The sequence below is a fragment of the Haliaeetus leucocephalus genome, unplaced genomic scaffold, assembly GCF_000737465.1.
Source record: "Haliaeetus leucocephalus isolate CR32 unplaced genomic scaffold, Haliaeetus_leucocephalus-4.0 Scaffold555, whole genome shotgun sequence".
Lineage (NCBI taxonomy): Eukaryota > Metazoa > Chordata > Aves > Accipitriformes > Accipitridae > Haliaeetus > Haliaeetus leucocephalus.
Genome location: NW_010972991.1, coordinates 12,150,800 through 12,172,395, shown reverse-complemented (window position 1 = coordinate 12,172,395; position 21,596 = coordinate 12,150,800). Strand labels below are relative to the sequence as shown.

General features: G+C 34.2%; 1 protein-coding gene across 1 annotated transcript in view; it reads right to left on the bottom strand.

Moving 5' to 3' along the window:
* The window catches only part of CSMD3 (CUB and Sushi multiple domains 3), a 659,839-nt gene that overhangs the window by 236,908 nt on the left and 401,335 nt on the right, over nucleotides 1–21,596 (bottom strand). Inside the window, exons 21-25 of the mRNA XM_010577127.1 lie at nucleotides 20,610–20,779; nucleotides 11,517–11,673; nucleotides 7,103–7,294; nucleotides 2,308–2,434; nucleotides 1,449–1,651 (exon numbers count right to left, since the gene is read on the bottom strand). Of these exons, the coding sequence (XP_010575429.1) occupies nucleotides 1,449–1,651; nucleotides 2,308–2,434; nucleotides 7,103–7,294; nucleotides 11,517–11,673; nucleotides 20,610–20,779 (849 nt within the window). The remainder of the gene's footprint in view (nucleotides 1–1,448; nucleotides 1,652–2,307; nucleotides 2,435–7,102; nucleotides 7,295–11,516; nucleotides 11,674–20,609; nucleotides 20,780–21,596) is intronic.

Here is a 21,596-nt window from a genome sequence, read left to right as displayed (position 1 = left end):
ATCTATACATTATTTTTTAAATCTTAACTTAGGAAAAAAAGTATTTCTGTGATTCTGATAAGGAATATATACCCAAACTGTGCAAAATCAAGTATTTGAGAAGGATCACCGTGATTTTGTGAACATGGACTGAAGAGTAAGAGAAATGCTGAAGCAGTAACACTTCATGGATCCTTTAAATTGTCATCATGAGATCTCAACAGACTGCAAGAGCATGGAGAATTAAATAAAATACCTCTCCTTTTAGATGAAACTCTAAAACCTCTTTTCAGGTAAAGCACTGGAAGTACATCAGTAGCTGCTTTACGGCTTTACTCCTATGTCCTATCTATTTTTCCTTGTAACTCCATTCTTAGTCTACATCAATGTCTTTTTCCACTCACCCTAAATGACTACCTGAGTAGGTTCAGTGCATAATGCTCTCCCCATTCCCTTTTTGGCCTCAACATTAAATAAAGGAGCAGATATGTGAGATTCTCCCAAACAGGCTCTGAAAGGGGGTAAGGTGGTAAAATGGCAAAAATATCTTGGATCTAAGGAATAAAAAAAACTATTCATGGCTTCAAAAACCAGCAGATGGAGCAGAGGCACTCTTTCACTATATATTAAATATCTTTTACTTTGTCCTCTCATTCACATACTTCATTCTTCATTCCGATTACTGTGTGCGCACATGTGTATTTCTCATATACACAGGAAGAATCAGGGTAGGGGAAAACAAGGGCTAATACAACTACCAAGCACAGGAAGCACAACAAGGTAAACAGTGTTATCATTAAGAGTGTCTGTGTCAACCCATGTTAGAAATATTGCTACTGCCAAACAAAATTATGATATTAAAAGAGATCTTGCCAATCTTGAAAAAATTATATATAAATTTCACTGACCAGAAAAAAAAAAGGTCAAAATGGACTTCACTCAATGATTTCTTCTGTATCAGCACTAAAAATGTCTAAAGGGATTCAATAACAGTTAAGTAACTGTTTAGATTTGTCACTATGCTGCCTGTAATAAGATGAAATAGCGCTAGAAGGCAAAAGGGAGAAGGACACTGCTGTTCCTGTACTGCTATTTCCCATTTCATCCTATACAAGCAGGAATGAAAACTCCACACAGATGTCTCTGAAAGCAGAAATGCTTATTGATTAGGAAAGGATGAAGTCTTTAACACGCCTACATCACCTCCCTTGTGAAAAACACTGGTCATAATTATAAGCATTCTGGCACTGCCACAGCTACCCTTGAAACAAAGCCAAACTAGCAAAGGACATGATTTTTTAATTTTTTTTTAAGATAAAAATATAACTTTACAGCAAATCTGTAAGTCTGGGCCAATTCTTTCCCTAACAAAGTCAGAAATGTTTACACTGATTTCAATTGTTCCCAGCCCTACAATTAACTGTGAGTGAACCACCTTATTAAAAAAAAAATAAAAATTACCAACTTACTTGAAAACTGTATGGCGAATCCAGATTTGCTGATATAGAAATCTGTGTCAAACTGTATAGTTACTACGTTGAGTGTACTGTGAATGCCTTCAGGAACAAGGGATCCACTAATTTCTTTGAGTAACATCTCATTCTCAGGTGGACCATCCCAAACTCGTAGAATGTCATGGGATGCCTCAGTATCAAAGGCAAGAAATTGGAGGCTGTAGGAATACCATGATTTTATTGTCAGTTTTCATGTTACCCAACAACATATCTTTAGCAACAAAACTAAACGAAAAAAGCAAACAGACTTTGATTTCCATGTTCTCATATATGATACCATGTTCTCATCAAAACAAATTTAATAGAACTATGAACTCATACAATTAGTGATACAATGTGAATAAAAAAAGGTCTAACTAAAATAATTACTGAAATGCAGGGTTTTTTTTTAAAAATGTAGACTCTTCCACTAAACGGTTCTGCTGACTCCAACACTTTTTACTTTGTACATATTCAATCTTCTAATTCTGGCATTAAAATAGCATCATATTAGATATTTTTTATTCAGATTTCCAGTTAACAGTTCTAGTCTGTATATATGTCTGCATATATACACTTATAAATTGGTTTAAAATTCATCAGAGTTTCACAGAAATGTAACCAATTTTAAAGCTTGATCTTCATGAGACAATGTTCATTAAAAAATAGACAGTTTCAACACAAACCTACATATTCAAACTTAGAATGCCAAAAATACTGCCCTTGAGCTGAATCTTAAATTTTAAATGCTAAATCCCTTTTTTTCTCCACTCTACAGGTAAGATTTGGTTATTATATAATCAAAAAGATTTGTTCTAAGATTTGTTTCCAGTACCTGACAATATTTCCTGGGTCTACTTCAATCATCCACATGCAACGCAGATTGTTGTCATAGGGAAAAGGATAGCCAGGAGACAAGATTCTTCCTGATGATTCTCCTTTAAAACGGCCTCCACATTCAGCTAATAAAAAACATTACATAATGTGTTACTTTTAGTTCATTACAGATGGTCTTCCAGCTAATCATCTGAGCAACCAATTTATACATCTACTCTCTTGCTGAATAAGTAACACAACAAAACTGACCATGCCCTGAGATTGTAAGACAACATATAAGGACTTGAAATGCCTTGGGAAAGGAACATGTAAATATGGTTTTATTTGAATACGTTTATATTTTCCTTTGTCACCTATGTTTTTCTAATAATTTTGAACATACTGTAATGATTAGAAAACATACCATTATATAAAGGAAGGAGCATGGATTGTTACTTGAAAAAAACCCCAAACAAACCCAAGAACACCCTGCCACCCTAAAGCAGTAGAATTAAATTCAGAAAACTAAATAAGTAAGTACAAAATAAAATATATATTTTTTTAAAAAAAGAGATGAAACATACTAAATAAAACCAAGCTATTCGGAGAGAAAATCAGCCTTTCAGCCTAGAAAAAAAAAAAAGTTTAAAACTTCTTACTCAAAACTTGTCCTCACAGTGAAGCTATAGTATTTCTTAGAGGATAACAGATGGCAAGTACTTCCCTCTTAGATGGCCTCACCCAGTCATTAAGCAAAACTGAGTATTTCATAATCTTAATACCTAATCTCTGAGAAAACTTGAGGCCTTTAAAGCCTTCCTATTTTGCTTTTTTTCCTTTTAAAGTCCCTCTAATGCTTTCTCTCTTGTGAAGTGCAAAGGCAAAATAATCCTTTGATTAGATTTCTTGGTATAGTTAAAATGCAGTTTTATTTTGATTTAAAATTACCCAAAACATCTAGTTGGGAGATTTATTACATAATGATCTGTGAGTTCTGTGGTAAAATATAATTGAAATGCTACTCTTGATAGATTTTCTGACATAATAAAAGCAAATTTGCAGAGACAGGTGGCCTTTCATATCTTTTTGAAGCACTTCGCCAATCTGTTAATTCCTAAGCACTCTTTTAAAAAAATCTTTCATAATTATTCAATTCAGAGGACAGCATAGTCTATTATTCTTCCAACACAGTAAGGATATAAATAGAGTACACTATAAAGAAAAAATTACTCACTGACAAACTGAATGAAATTTAAAATTAATTACATTTCATCCAGGACCACTGAACAACTACAAGTTTACAATTTCTAATTTTCACAGAGGATAACTGGTTTGCCTTTTTATTATGATTTTTGCAGGTTCCCTCTCTCCCCTGTGGTTTATTTCTGCCTCTACAGCAAGGTTCCAGCTCCCCAGTTTTGCTGGTTGCTGAATCAGCTGTGAAAGTGGTGAATTCTCAGAAAGCAGCATCCTCTCAGGTTGCATTCAGGAGTAACAGAGCAAAACCCTTTTTATGTTACATCTCCAGATTGCTTACTACGAAGAAAATCCTAATTAAGAATCTTAATTTTGCCTCCAGGTGTCAATACTAAAGATTCTCCTAAGGATGTCAAGTTAAAGGAAATACATATTATACTACATTTCTTCCTGCAAATTCCATGGATAGTATGTCATATTGTAATATTTACTACGTGTTTAAGATTTATGATTACTACAGCTGCTTGAAAAGTTTTCTTGTTGTCTTGTCAATGTCACATTCTTCCATGAAATGATACTAAAACAAGAACAGTAGCATTTTTAAGCCAATTTCTGATAGTAGCAGCAAATTAAAGTGTCTGTTGACTTATGTTGCTCATAAATATCCAGGGAAATAATTTTATTTGTACATGCCAACCTAAAATATTTCAAGCAAAGCATCACTGTTTTCACAGATTCTCAAGGTTTGCCTGAACAATCTGTAGACCATAAAGATCTTGTAGTGGGCTGGGACCAAGTTCTTGTAAGTATGAAACTTGAGTGCATACAGCTACCTGACTCATGAACAAGTACTCTGGAAATAAAGGGCAAGTCTTGCAAAAAATCTTTTTGTTTGTTTGTTTTTTCAATTTCCTTTCATAGCAAAGAGGTTTAGTTTCAATCTAATTCTAACTAAAAGTGAATGTTTAAAGAAGGATTCCTATAAACCAGAAATGTTAGAACCGTTTTACTGCTGATTCATCTTCACCTCCTGCTATTTAACCCATTACTGAATTAAAAGTCTCAAAATCTGACTGTTTTGATCACAAATGACTAAGATATGTTCAGACCCAGGCTTCTGTTTGGACATATTAAAGAGATATCTGAAAGAGGTCTCAGTACTATACAAAAACTGTTGTGATGCAATTTTTTTGTTTTCTGAGGAATATTTCTAATCTGAGCATGCTTTTTTTACTGATCATATTGTGCATTTCTTAACTGCCCTCTGTCTTCCCAGTTCTCTTCTAGCCAATTTCCTCATGTTGCATCATTAATCTTTTACTATACATTTTTCAGTGCAAGAAGACATTTTATAGGATTCATACTGCATCCCTTCAAGAGTATTTTAAAGCATCTGCAGTGATCCATAATTAATATGAAAAACCAAAAGGTATGTGGAATTCAAGATCATTATTTACAATTGGCATTCAAATTTTTTTTGATTTCTTAAGCTTGTCTATACAAAAAAACCTCACTTGTTCTAATTAAATTTCTTTTAAAATCTATTTAGCCAAACCTATGCAATCCTCGCTTTGGGGTGGATGCTACTGCTGATACAGACAACAGCTGTACAGCTATTTAACTCTTCTCTGGATGCAAGTAACATGTTTTATTATTTGGCTATGGAGAAATACCCAATTGATTCAGACAAAATCAATATAAATAATTTCTAAGCTCATTAAAATGACACCATCTATGTACTTTTGTTTACTTAATGAAGAGCAATATATACAAATACATGGTATTCTGAACTGGATGGATAAGTAACCTCCCTGTGAATAGCAGACTAATAGATATGTTTTGAGTAAGATTGATTCAAAACTCAGTAAGTTTACACCACAGGTTGATTCACATTCTAAGTAGATTCACCTATATAGAACATTTTGGAATAACTGTATTGCAGTTTTCACAGTCTGGTGGCAGTGCAAAAACCCAGGTGCTTAATTTGTGTTATTTTTTTTGAAAGATAGTAATTTAAGTTGCATAGTTTACCAGTATTGAAACAAAAAAGAATATAAAACCTTGAGTATATGCAGCATATCATCACTTTTAACAGATGTCCAGATTCAACTCTGGATTTCAGTTCACTGAAATTTTTTGTTAGTTTATATCAGCTCTGAATCTGGCTCACTTCCTAATCCAAAGGTGGCCAACCTGTACCTTTTGAGCTGTATGCATCTATTTTGGGAAGGAACTGCTGAATAATTAAGTCCAGGGACCTTCCTCCAAAAAGCTTCTGTCATGTAGGGGACACACAACAACAGTGTTCAACTCCCACCTGTGAGCTGTTCTAGTGATCCCCATCCAGTAAACTGTCTAGATTTGAACTATATGAGGTTTTCAGTATTTGCTTAGAATATGAGAAAATTGAAGCTCCCCCAGTTAGTGCCAATAGCGCACAGTACGTAATCTATATAATCAATAAAATAATGAAGGAATAATTTTAGACATTTTCACCTTGGTCTGTTTTAAAACTAAGCAAGAACTCACATATATAGCTGAGTGTTACTATGGTGACACATTCTATGATTTTTAATGCTTATAATGGAACTGAAAATGTAATTTGATATTGAAACTTTTAACTTCAAATTTCTGGCACCTTCACATTTTATCTGATCTTTTTGTTTCAACTTCCATCATATGTTCTTTGTACACCTCCTATTTGCTACTTGCATGTTCCAGTGCCATGCTTTCCCCCTAATTCTTTGGTTTCGTATACCCTGAATGATGTAGAAATTAGCTAAGGCTTATCACAGTGGGATTTAAGCAATTTTTCCCTAAATATTACTCTAAGAGAGCTGTTCAGTTCTTATTTGTTGCATATTTTTCTTAAATGGGCTTTATGTCTTGATGAAGATATGTCAAAGTACACTCTTTTCTGTCACACTTAAATCTAGGCACAAAGTGCATTTCACCTCTTGCTTCCCCTACTCACTCAATCCAAATTTCCTCCAAAAGATGAAAAAGGAAGAAATTTACTAGAATATTCAAGTATTGTCATCTTTTTGCTCAGGAATTGAGCCTGTAGGTACCTGCACAACCTATAAAGTTATCATGATATTGTAATAAAGGGCATAATATTGTGTTATTCATCACAGCAACATAACAGAAGCCAAGTAAAGATATTAAGAGATACAGACATATTAAGTTTTTCTTTTAATTTATTTTGTAGTATTTATATGTAAATATGTGAAAAGTTTTCTAGCTTAGTGTTAGTTAGATGAAATAAAAAAAAAAAAATACTGGTTTTAGAACCCCTCATAAAACATATATGGTCCTGGCTTTCTGATTAAGCTGTCTTTTTATGTTGACTATTTGCTGACTATAACTAGATTTTCACGCATTAGGAATTTCAGTATGCACGAACGTTTAATAATTACTATCTTTTCTTAACCTAAAAAAAGCAACACCACTCTCATAGACTTAGATGAGATCTATGCACACAGATGTGTAAATATATGTGTAACTAGATCTCTATACATACAGATCAGATTTCACATAGATCTAACAATCCTTATATTTTTTCTTTCTTATATTCCGGTAATAATTTAATTAAATAAAAAATAAGAGTCTACTACCAATACATGATGGCAGAGGATAGTCCCATGCCCTTCTTTCTCCAGTCATACACTTTAAAAGGCTACTTCCATGGAGTGTATAACCTGGATTGCATCCATAAATTATAGTGCTTCCAGCAAAATGGCCTTGGTCACTGATTTTATATCCAAACTGTGGCACACCAGGGTCCTCACAATGTGAAAGCTCAAAACCTGTGGTAGGAATAACACGTTATAGTTAAAAAATCAAAGAAATAGATATATTAATGAAATTAAGATTTTCTGTTTTCCAATGGAAAGCAAACATTTTCAGACTTCATGTAACAACATATTTAAAGTTTCTTCTCTGTTTTTAAACAGTCTAAAGGATAACTGTCTATACCCCTCACTTAGAGCATGCAAACCAAACTGTGTCATAACATTTTTCCTAAGAGTCCAATTAAAGACTTAGAAGGAAATTCATTACCATTATCAATCAGTTCTAAAATGATATGATAAATGATAAAATGGCAGTTAAAGTGATTGTCCATTTATTTTGATGACAATCTAGTTTTTGAATAGACATTTAAAGACTCATAAACAAAACTGCACAGCAGATTTGTTATTGTGCACAGTAACAACAGCAGCACAATAGCACCTATGGCACCAAAGAAATACTGTTATATTCATCAATACCTACCATAATCCTGCATTAAGTAGATTGTAAATTTAAAAACTACATGGAGGAAGCAATGATAATGATGATATAGAGAATTCAAGCCAAACAATTTGGACATTTTGGAGAATTAAGAGACGTGGAGCAAGAAGGAAACAAAATGACTTATGCATTATATGGAAACAAGGAAGCATATTAACATTTTGGGAAACATAAACTGTAATTTGGTGGAAATATTTTCTATTACAAGTAAGATTTTCTGTTATTAACAGAGAAGCAGCTCAAAACCTCGCTTTGTTCAAAACCAAACGTTTTTTATCAATACCATGCAGCTCAAACTGTTTGTCGGTAAAAAAGGTACTTTGTGTCAGATTGATATTCTTATATGTAGGTGACATGGGAGCAAATTAAGGGGTTTTCGCATCTGCATTGTTTAGTGAAGTCACTTACACAGTATTTGTCCATCTGGTCAACAGTTGGTAGCCTTTCACAATCTCTCCTCAGGTACTGAATCATTATCATTGATTGATTGAAAAAATGGTCATTATTTTATTTTACAGACAAAATACTTCAGGTTGGGTAAGGCTGTTTGCTCACATAAGGAAAAAAATAGGTCAAATGCTCTATCTTCCCTGTTCTTCCGTCACCTCATTTAATGTCTCACTGAAAATGGCTCACCTCCTGAAGAGCCTTCACAAGCTCTGAGCTGAACTTTTCTCATTCCTAGTCAAGCTATTGTTTCCCAGAACAGACTGCACTGCAAGAGCTCTAAAAGGGGTTAATGTGAGTTCCAAACAAAGAACCTTTTTTGATATTGCCAGTCTGGATACTTACTGACAAGTTAGAATTTCCTGTCTAAGAAAAATGTTGATCATACTGTGTGAAAAGAAGTTAAAATTTGCCTCGATCACTGAAACGTCCTCAACTCTGGATGGCCTGCTTATAGACACAGCACCAAACTAGTCTTTTTAACTGATCACTTCCCTCTTGAAGGTGAACAAGTAACTCCATTGCCTAAGCATAGGTACCAGAAGCATTTTTGCTGCCCTAAGTTATTTCAGCTATCCACACAGTGCTGGCAGTTCTGGCAACAGGACCAAAGGGAAAACTGTATCCTTCTGGAGAAGCACCTGATAGCTAGGAGCATAGTGGAGAGATCTAGAAAGGCAACAGTTGGCTATTTTAGGCAACTGAAAGAACACGAATCCTCACAATGTGTCCCTGAAGACACAGAATGTTTCATTACATCTTGTGGGGATTTTTTTTCTGCTTAAAAGCATAAGGTTAAGCCCATGGTACTTTTGGAAGGTTTCATTGTTTATAACTATGCAAAACAAATATTAGCTGTCTTTCCCAAAATGGGAAATGGCCAACAGGTGATGAACAGTGGCATGAAATCTAGTTGGAGGCCAGTAGCTAGTGGTGTGCTGTAGGGGTTAATACTGTGTCCAATCCTGTTCAACATCTTCATTAATGATCTGGATGAAGGGGCAGAGCACACCCTCAGGAAATTTGATGATAACACCAACCTGGGAGGACTGGCTGGTACACCAGAGGGTCATGCTGCCATCCAGAGGGACTTCGACAGGCTGGACAAACAGGCTGACATGAACATCAGGAAGTTCAGTAAGGAGATGTGCAAAGTCCTCAACCTGGGGAGGAACAACCCCATGCACCAGAATATGCTGGGGGCCACCCAGCTGGAAAGCAGCTTTGCAGAAGCATACTGGAGGTCCTGATGGATGCCAAGCTCAACATGAGCCAGCAATGTGCCCTCGCAGCAAAGAAGGCTAATGGTATCCTGGGCTGTATTAGGAGGCATGTTGCCAGCAGGTCAACAGACATGATCCTTCCCATCTACCCTAAGCACTGTTGAGGCCACATCTGGAGTATAGTGCCCAGTTCTGGGCTCCCCAGTACAAGATGTGGAGCTAATGAAGAAAGTCCAGTGAAGGGCCACTAAGATGATTAAGGGATGGGAGCATCTCTCCTATAGCTAAAGGCATAGAGAATTGAGACTGTTCAGCCTGGAGAAGAGAAGGCTTGAGGGGATCTTATCCATGCATATAAATCTGAAGGGAGAGTATAAAGGAGATGGAGTATATTGAGTCTGGCTGGGATGGAGTTTATTATCTTCATAGCAGACCATACAGTGCTGTGATTTAGATTGGTGTGTTATCAACACTGGTTTAGTCAATGTTTCTGCTATCGTTGAGCAGTACTTGCACAGCATCAAGTCCTCTGTTTCTCACTCTGCCCTCTCAGCAAGTAGGCTGGAGGTGGGCACTGCTGGGACAGCTGACCCCAAGTGACCAAAGAGATATTCCATGCCATATAATGTCTTGCTGAGCAATAAAACTGGGGGTTAGTCTTTCCAAAGGGGCCATTGCTCAGATACTGGCTGGGCATTGGTCTGCTTGTGGGAAGTGATGATTGACCACCTTTGCATCACTTGGTTTCTCTTTTTCTGTTTCCTTCCTGTCTTTATTTTGACCCCTGAGTTTTTCTCACTTTTTCTCTTCCAATTCTACAAATATCTACAAAAGAAGATTCAGCACTGTTAAGGCTAATAACTGTTCAGGCTCGGAAAGTGTATTCTATGAGAATGCCTGTCTCAAAAACCAGGAAATGTTAATGATAAGGTTCAAGTGCTGGGCTTGGATGTACCTATATAAATAAGAAAAATGAAATACCTTGACATTTCTGTAGTAGCACAGCACTGAAAGGCCTATCTTTAATCATAGGGTACAGCCCTATGCTATCACAGGTTATTACATGTTATAATTATGCAACTTTCACTGGAAAAATAATTACATACTCTTGTAATATCTTGAAATATTTTCCTTTCATTCTGCTAGACTTACATTATTTTCATTAGCGTTAGTTTTAAAAACATGATGGAGAGTTTTTGAAACATAAGAATATTTTTTGAATAGGCAAAAATAAATGATGTAAGCACAAGGAGAAAAAAGGATGTTGACAGCTGCATTGCAGAATTACCTTATAATACTGTTCTGCTTGCTAAAAGTTGGTTTTATATAATAATTCAGCAACGATGAAATAATTATGCAGTAAAGAAGTCATATACACTGCATGCCAATAGATACATGTAACAATCACATATATTTTCAGAAGCTGCCACTTGATAAAATATATGTGTATCGCTGTTTCCCGTATACCCTCTAAGCCAAAGATCTGATAAGATTTTTCCTCTTCTAATCTTTGTAGTTTAATTTTGTCAGTCTACATTTATGTAAGAAGGTTTTTTTAGGTATCTTTCTTTATCATTTTGGTTCCAAATTGGATTATTCTAAACAATAATCCAAAGTGAGAAATTGCTAGTCTAATGCAAAGTTAGTATTGAACATGAGTCTTGAGATGGAGAATGTCTTTTACTTACAAATTATCTTTATGAAACAATGGGTTTTAGTTACACATTTAAAACTACTCACATGCTTAGATATTTTTATATGCTAATACAACTGAAATTTTTTTCTTATCCTTTCCAAGGCTGAAAAAACTTCAAAATAACCCTCTAGAAAAAAAAGTGGTTTAAGCATCAAACTATGCAAAGAACTGTCAAAGCAAGGTTTCAGTATGCTACATGTTTAGGGTTTTTTGAGGTACAACTATGGAACTATATTATTTTGATGAGTGATGACTGATTTGCTGTTGATTTTGTCATTATTTGTCTTTTGACTGTATTTTCATCTTATGAGCAAAGAATTTTCATGCCTTTAAAATCATAAATCTATTACTACTATTTTCTCAAATACTTACTGGTATACACAAGCTGAAAACCTTCATCAGTGCCCTCCATGTCTGAGTTAAATTCCAACCACAAATGATTTGAAGTACTACTTAGCGTTAGGCCTCTTAATGATGCCCCAGAATATGCACCCAGCAGGTGAGCAGTGTTGTCTTTGCCATCATAGATCTGTAAAACAAATGAGAGTTTTACAATTATGAAAAATAAAATGAGATATTTGATTTACAAAATAATTCTGTACATCTCCATTAAGAGCAAGGACAGCTCTGCCAAGGAAGATCTATTGCCAGTCAACCTGAAGTACTATTTGGATATGCTGTTTGCCTCTCTTGAGTTAAACTGACTTAATTGTGATGATTTTTCAAATGCACAATTTAAAACATGTCAGTTCCTTTTCTGCCTAACAATAGAAGTAGACAGAGGTGCCATATCAGCTTGATGTTTTTAAACCTCTGTGTTTTCTCTTTCACTGCCAGTATTGCAATGCTGGTCATAAACTATTAGCAAACAACTATTTTGTGTATCTGTGTCTGCCTCAAGTCACTGAGATGGCATAATAGAAAAGCTCACATCTCCCCAAATTTGGCTCGTTAAATAAATCACTGAATTCTTTTTCTATGTAAAGAGAGGTTCAAATATGACTATAAAGTAAAAGGAGACTAGGAAATAAAATAAGTCGAACAACTGCTTCTGTAAGTTGAAAGAGTCATGTAATCTATATGTAAATTGGAATACAGCACTATTATTATTTCTTTGTCTTCAAGAGTTGTTCTTTTCCATATTTGAAATGGAAACTTCTATCAGACTACTAAATATATAAAACAATCTTTTAATAATTCCCAGCAAATTTCTTTACAAGCTTGGTTGCTTTAAAGCATTCCTCTAATTCCTAAAAATAGTTAAACTATAACTTAATAATAGCTAAGCCAGCCACTCTGTCCTGTAAGATTTATTTAGTGCCTTCTATGATAACTAAAAATTTGATAAATGTTTTTTAAGAAAAAATTCACGTGCAAATCAGTAAATTGACCTCTGAATAATTTTTTAATTGCAATAGAGGGAAATTCTAAAGCTCTAGTAAAAAAACAGAGAATTGTCTCCAGTTCTAAATAAGATCTAATTGTGTTAATTTAAAATGTAATTAAATCTTTCATTTGTAAACAGGAATCTATACCACAAAGAAATCAAAACAAATACACCAGCAATAGTAGTGAGGCAACAAAGCGAATGTGAAATACTGATGCCCGTTCCCCCTCTGTGAGAATGACACACATGTAAATCCTATTTTGCAGAAATCCTTATGTCTCTAGTAATAACAAAGACTTCACATTTAATGATATGCTGAAATAAAACAAATAAGCCACTTCTAGTCACCTCTGATGAATAAATAATTGTACAACAGTTTAAGAAGCACAGCAAAATGACTTGGCATCATTTCTTGTATCTTACTGAAACAAGCAAATAAATTCCAAGCAAACTTCACATTTAAATGCCATTGTCCTTAAATGGAGTAAAAATAAGAAATTAAAGGAAAAAAAAGGTGCAATTAATGCTTATCAACTAAAAAGTAATATTAAAATATATAAAATAGTATTAAAATGGATTTATCTATTTTATTTAAAACTTCTTTAAAACTATACTGAGATCAGTAACCAAGCCAGAAAAAAACCAACAGAAAATTAGTTCTGAAATAGACTTAGTTTTGTTTTGGTAACTGAAAGAAAAAACACCCATTCCAGGAGAATTACTACTATCCCACAAAGATATTTACATCATGACAAACTTAAAGAAAACCCAGCTTAAATTTGATGCTCTTTCTCCTAATCTCTCCAAGCTACTTATAACACCCAAGTATTCAGGATTTATTTTATTTTTAAACACTACATAAGAGTAATCCATTTCCTGCTATGCATGTATCACTAATAATTAACCAAAGGAAGCTATTAAGTTATACCAACTATTCTCAATGTCTCACCAGAAATTCCCATAAGCCACTTCATGATACCAATTTTCTGCATGTTAGAATTTTCCAACACATAATTTATTGCCAATTTTGTTATCTGTCCTACCATATTAAACCTTTCACATTGGCACACTGACATGTCTCCAGAGTTGACACTAATTCTACTTTACGGACTAACTAGCTGTCCCAGTTATACTTCTAAGCCTATATAATTTCTATGAAGGAACAAAATTTAACATACCCTAACACTTCTGCCAGTCTATGATTCTTTGAGTAGGAGAACTGCATTTGGATGAGGGAGGGATGTGATTCATTTGAACATGAAATTAAAATATATTTTTTTTCTTTTGGTTGACGACTTTCAAATATTCAAAGTAACATATAGCCCTCTTCTTGAGATAGTGTGGTGTCCCTTAGGACAATAAATGGATGCATAGTTTGTAGTATAATTCTCAATTTAAGTCACATTGTCTTTTTTGTGCTTCATTCAAGTTAATGGGCACTAAACAGAAATTTCTAGATGTAATTTAAATGATACAGTTTAAGTTGCACAGAAAGTGGTAACAGCCTACATTGCCTTGTGAGATTTGCAGAACCAGCATTTTCTTTCTAACCTTCCTAAAGTAGGTGGGAGTTTTGCTTAAGATTTTGAATGAGTTAGTAACTCAGTTTCAGAATTTGATCCAGAACACAAGATTGTACGTGAATTAAGGTAGCACCATTATCTTATTTTTAATATAGGAATAGTCTTTCTTATAGGCTTTGCCAGCACATCTGGATTTATGTCACTTGAGTGCTAAATGTATGGCCAAGAATAATAATTATGAAAATATTATTGGTTGGATGCGTTTTCCTTAAAATCATCCCATAGCATTCATGCAAAGATAACTGATTCATGACTGTATAATGACTGAATATGCCAGTGACAAGCTATTTGGAAAACAGAGGGCCACCTTTATCAGCTATTTAAAGGCCCGATCTGTTAAATGATTAATTTTTACAGAGGAGCAAAGGCACAGAAAATTTCATCAACATTCTTCATATCACAATGGTATTTTGAAATGTTATAGAGAACGACGTTAATAGTGAACACTGTTTACATAAATACAATTTGAACTGATAGATGTAATGTTTAATTTGGGGATGAGGGGTTATATTTGCATTTGCAGTTAGAGAATAAATAAAACTTCCTAAGCTTTCGAGGGGCTCCACTATCAACAAATTTTAAATGGAAATTAATGGCCTTTTTTCTGCTAACTTATTTAACTCCATAAAATTTTAGCAGGGGAATAGTATAAAGTGAATGTATTAAATTTGTGCATTTTAATCAAACTATTTTTGAGATTTGCCATTGAAACATAAAAGGCATATGGATATGAAGATCTGTGCCTTTTTAAAGAGAAGAAATAACATAAAATCAGCAGCTCAGAGCTGAGGCTGTCAACACCCTGTCAAATGTATCATTTATATCACATGCAAATAGAAGCACTAATATAAAGACAGAAAAGGGCCCATATGTTTAGGGGGTTTTTTTGTCCCCTACATTTATTACCTATTTCTCACTCATGTTTTCAAGATGATATTCCTAAAAGGATGATGATAGCAATTGTGGAGTTTCTTAAGAAATAAATTACCAGAAAGTCCCAAACATTACCTCCCTTCAAAGTCTTTTGCACAAAAACACTCAAAAACTGAATCATGTGCACACATTTCAAAGCTGGCCCACAAGTGAGAGAGCAAACATATACAGTAAAACTGAATCCTCCATATTTTGCAGGAGCACAGAGCGCTGAGCCAAGCATAGAAGAAGGGGACCCTTAATGCCAGTTATTCTATTTGGTTTACTGACATACTGTTACCTGCCTGTTGCTGCACTGAGCATTTTAGTAGAAGGAAGAAGAAAGATTGCTTCATTACAGTATCAAAAATTATATTTAAAGCCATTTTTTTCCACATAGGTGCAATCTCATCTGGCACATCAGCTCTCACTATATACTGCCAAGAGCAAAACCTGCTACAAAAGGAAAAAAAAAAAATCCTCACAAAAAACTGATGTTTTCTTCCCATCTCAGTCCTTTTCATACTTGGTGTTCCTTTCTCTTTTGTTTTAGGTTTACTTATGGAATCTGTACCATGGAAGTAGTATGGAAGTAGTACCATGCATAGGTACATTTTTATTTATGTTGAAATCTACTGAAAATAAAGATAATATGATTGTTTTCTTTGTTCAAGCTTCAATTCTAACAAAAGATGCCTTTCCCCCAGTAAATTAGAGAAGTATATTAAAAGATCTTTGACATAAAAGAATACATTCTACATTCAACTGATTTCAACACAAATAAAGTGTTCACCACTAACAATGGACTATTCAGGCAAGTAGAAGAATGGCAATTCTGTTCCTTTCCATGCAAATCTAAAGCATTTGCTTACAGCTATCAAAGACTATGGAGTTTAGAAGAAAAACTGGTGGAGGGAGATAAAAGCAGGGAAAAAAAGCAGGTAGAAGTGTTCTCATACTTTGGAAACCATGTATTCTTTTTCCCTGCCTCCCACATAGGCAGTTTACTCTAAAAAAATGGAATTCTGTGGAGTGCACAAACTCAGCTATCAGTACAATTACAAAGAAGGAAAGAATTGTTATACAGTTTTTGAGATTAATATTAAATGGATTGGCATATAATGACTATACAGATCTTAAATTCTTCATATGCCTTCATGAAACTTTCATGAATATTAAAACACGATATGATGCTATCAAGAGCAGTTTATAGCCCTATACACACACATACACACAAAAAAAATAGAGACTTATATATTTCTTATAGTTTCCAACAAAAAACAACCAACCAAACAAAAAAAAACACCTACAACATTAATATAAGTAGCCGGAGCAGTTACATCAAAAAGAAAAAAAAACAGAATTGCATACTAAATGAAGCAAATTAATAACAAATTATATGTTCTGAAACCTCTGTTCTATACCAGTTCAGAATAAGTAAGAATTACCTTCTCTGGCTGGGGAGTAACGGTAAGGGCAGTTGTAAGGGCAGTTATTTGTTTGTGTTAAATATGCTGTTTCCCTCTAATGCTATATTCCCAAAGCAGCTGTTTCATTGTTTCACTCACAGTGCTTGCCAGGTATAGATTTGATCCATGGTCAGTTAATTCATGTGGTAAGCAGCAGACCCCATGACTTGATTAAACAACATCAGAAGGTTAGTAGAATATTCAGTCTATTCAGACTTTGAATGGAATTTTATCTGCATAGCTCTAGTAATCTAAAATATTAGCTGACAGAAAAAGTAACACAAAGTACATGATTAACTTTGCCAACATTTTCATCAATCAGTTCTGAAGATCAGAGATGCATTATCCATTTTTTAACCAAAGTCTGTAGCTAAAAAACTGAGCTTTAACTATGAAATATTACGGAGCTGCTTCATTTGTGTTTGGGGAAAGGAAGCCCTGTCTGGAAGCTGTTGTTTAAATATCTTGGTTTCCAAATGGTGAATTCCTTACCCTCCCTAGTTCATAGTTAAAAGGGAACTGTGTACTCACTATACGTCACTCAGCTGTTTGCTGTAAGACTGGATGATAATCCTTTTTTTTACTTAACTTCCTTCCATTGCCATTCTTCATTCTAGAAGACTTCATTATTCTTTACTTACCTCAGAGATTTCTTAGAGTTTGGTCAAGGCATTAACTTTTACATACATTTACAAAGTAGTGATATATATTAGATAGGTTTACAGCATTGTTGACTATTATTGATTCACTTAAAACTAAAGTATAACACTAATGTCCTACTCCTGTAGCCAAAACTGTTTTCTCCACAGTCAGCAAATAGGCAAATTAGGCAGTATCTTCCCTTTTTTCATTTTAGTTACTGGTTCTACAAAAATAAAAGGAAGTTCCTGCAAACTTATCTTCAAAGATATTTTACTGGTATTAATGTAAATCAGTCCAAGAGAATACAGGAAAAAAAATGTGGATAACCAAGACTACTTTCCTGATCTTCAAGAGATTAATGATAAATACTAGGCATATTCCCAAATCAGTCACACACCAAATCTTCCACTGATTCTTTTTCAGCTCCTGGAGATGAGAAGCAATCAATAACAGGGATCAATAGACAACTTCAGAACTGCTTCCATGATAAAAGTTTTGGAATGTGTGACTGCTGATTTGTATTTCCTGAAAAAAGACTCCTTTACCAGATGAACACATGAAAAAAGAGTCCGATGGAATTAAGACAATTTGTAAGAGCTTCATCCGAGAGACTGTCATGGTTTAACCCCAGCCAGCAACTAAGCACCACGCAGCCGCTCACTCACTCCCCCCCCATCCAGTGGGATGGGGGAGAAAATCAGGAAAAGAAGTAAAACTCCTGGGTTGAGATAAGAACGATTTAATAGAACAGAAAAGAAGAAACTAATAATGATAATGATAATAACACTAATAAAATGACAACAGTAGTAATAAAAAGACTGAAGTGTACAAATGATGCGCAGGGCAGTTGCTCACCACCCGCCGACCGACACCCAGCCAGTCCCTGAGCGGCGATTCCCCGCCCCCCCACTTCCCAGTTCCTAAACTAGATGGGACGTCACATGTATGGAATACACTGTTGGCCAGTTTGGGTCAGGTGCCCTGGCTGGGCATGAGAAGCTGAAAAATCCTTGACTCTAGTCTAAACACTACTGAGCAACAACTGAAAACATCAGTGTTATCAACATTCTTCACATACTGAACTCAAAACATAGCACTGTACCAGCTACTAGGAAGACAGTTAACTACATCCCAGCTGAAACCAGGACAGAGATGAGGCAAGAAGAGGCACAATGGGTTCCACAGATACCATTACTTCCCACAATATTAAAGGTCAAGTGCCTCTGTCTTGCTACAATATCAGGCTCAAAAAAGTAATAATCATAATAAAGAACACTTCTTGTAGGTTTGGGGTTTTTTTTAATAGATTGGAAGGGACTTCAGCTCATTATTATAATTCAAGGCTGCTGACTTGAAAAACAAACACTCTAATTACTAGATATTACTTTCATCTAATAGATATACCTGCAAAACACAGCAAATTATTTCTGCCACAGACATTTACAGCAGAGTGGTGGCTTCCCTCCATTTATAATTAATTTGGCATTACTCTTAAGTTCATATTAATTGAGTGGCAATATTAAAATAGAATTTTACCTTTAACTCTGAGTTAAGATTTTCTAGTTAAACATCTCTAGTGCACATCATTGGAATGGCACTTGAGAAAACTTAAGTGCCTAGATCTTTTCACAATTGTATGTGCATTAAATGATTAAGGAAGAAAAAAAAGAAAAAATAGTTTTAATTGCTCTATATTCATAGTCATTTTTATATATATATATAAAAAAAGTTTAGATATCTGTATATAACTGTAGCTCCCTCCCTACAGTGCTATGACTTCTACACTAAGATAACAGAGTTGAATGGTTTCAACCTAGAAAGTCCTGAGGAAAATGCAGCCATATACTTTTATTGGATGGGCATGAAAAACGTGGACAGAAGTATTAGGATAGTGATTTGGGATGGATAAGGATTCAAGTTCAAATGTAAGACCTGACTTCAATTCTTATGCTAATGTTGGTTAATTTAAACACCTTGCCATAACTTCACTAATTTTTCTGCTTCATTAAGAAATTCCAAAAGTGTTAAAATGGCATACTTGCATACATCATCTGGATGTTTTAACAGCAACTTGAATAAACTGGGGGGTTTTGTTCATTTTTTTGCCGTGCTATTTATAAGTTAGTAAATACTAAGCATCTTTCAAATTAAATCTTTCTGTATTAATTAATGTAAAAATTAAAAGGTATCTACTTGGTTCTGAAATAAGCAGTAAGGCCAGAATAAAATAAACATACCTGTGCATGCTGCATATCTAGTACCCTCTGGTTTATTTTGGTTTGCTTGTGTTTTGTTTTAAGATGAACATAACACTTATTTTCATTTAAAACCACTTTCTTTTTTTTTTTTTTTTTCATTCTTGCTGCCTGATTTCATCTTACATTGGTAGTTTAGGTCTGCTTATGCTTTAGGTATAATTAACTCCTTTTGGAAGTGCCTATGTCTGACAACTCATGACAAAAATCCTAACCCAATGCTCAGATGGCTAAAGTTAGATGAGATAAAACCCAGTCTGAATCATAGTTTTTTCTTAGAAATGTATCTTCCCATAACACTTCTCATTTTAATAACTACATGGCAGAAAAACTCTTTTTTTTTTTTTACTCAAAGATGATTGGCATTGTACCTCTTGTTCATTTGATTTCTGAGAGGCAAGTTTAATTAAATTGAGTATTCCGAAATATTGGACTATCATTTAATCCTTTTTATGGATATCTTATTGCATTTAGTTGGTATGTGCTAAAAGACACTTACCCTGATCATCATCAGCTTTAAATATGTAGCTGACTAACCAACATATGCCTCTGAAAATGTATATTTTGGGGAATACATTAATAAAATCTGCGAACAAATCAAAGTAAAGGCTACTGAATTTACAGGGTGAAATCACTCTAAAAAACTCTTGAATGTTCTAGTATCCTGGTTTTGCCTTTGTTGTTTCTTTGTTTAATGCAAAAATTCTCTTTGCTTGTAATTGCTCTGATTATCATTTTGCAGGAGATCTTACGTGGTATGTAACATCAGAGTCATTTAAAGTGTACACCTCATGTACAAAATGTAGTACATAGTGTATTAAATTAAGCTTCTGGGTGTAATGTTTATCATGTTTAGATCACAGCTCAAGTTATAAAGATACTGATGAAGAAAACAGAATTTACAAAAGATGTAAATGATGAATATTTAACACTAATAATAGAATACAAATACACATTAAGGCAACATTTAATTTACAGTTCCAATCTCTTTTTTAATTATATGTGGCCAGAAAATTATATGTTAAGAGACAGATTACAGAAACACCTCAGGTTGCCTAATTTTTAACTTTTTAGAAGCGGACCTGGTTTAGATACATATTTTCTAAGAGACGCTTAACATAAACTTACCTGATACTGTACTATCACAAACAGATAAACTTCAACTATATGAGAAACTACAAGTTTAGAAATAACAAATAAGTTACATGATTACATACCTTAAGAACATCTCCTTGGGCTAAGTGAAATGTTCTGGCAGAAATATTGATTCCTTTCCCCGCTTGTACCTGAATGCTATAAATACATTCATGGTTGTTTTCATAGTTAAGAGGATAATTTGGGGACAGTAAGATTCCTTCATTATTTGTCGTGGAGGCTCCACATTCAGCTGCAATTAGAAGAAAATGTTAAGGTATATTTTAATAGAAAACAAATATTTTTAGTAATAGTGATAATGGGAACGTTAATGCAACCTAGTTCAACATTTTTAACATTTATTGATATCTAAAATCTAGTTCTAAATACATGTTCATGACAGTGACTGAAGGCTACAAGAATATTTCTAGATTGCAGTACTTTTATTAAAGTACGTTATATAATATGGAGAGTTATAATCACAATTAATGGCACATTCCATAATTGTAATGTTTTAAAGGATCTTTCTTGAATTTTGTTTTGGAGGAAATATACTCGTTTTTACTTCTCCAACACAGAAATTCATAAAGACTTGTGAATTAAATGAAAGTAAAAGTGCTCTAGAAGTTTATATCTGTATATATTTATATATACATGCACATGTATAAATATACATACGTGCAGATACACACATTTTTACACAGATTAATGAAAAAAAGAGAGTTTCTTTCTAACATTAATTTACTAAAATAAACAACATAGTCAATGGCATAAATTACACTAGAAAAAAGGTTATGCTGTATCTAGCACCTAAACAACAGAAAAAAATAATTTTGTTAAGAAACAAGTAGAAAAATAGTAAGTCCCAGCAGGGGCAGGGCGGGAAAGAAAAAGGAATGAAATGGATTTAAGATTAGGTGTTAAAAATAAAAATAAGAAAGTGTTTCCAAGTAATACTGTTATTATTTCAAAAAAGAAACCTTATAATTGAGGACTTTGGTAATTAAGTTTAATAACTGTCCGTCATCGTCCGTCCGTCCGTGTCGTGTCTCCCCCCCCCCCCCCCGCAG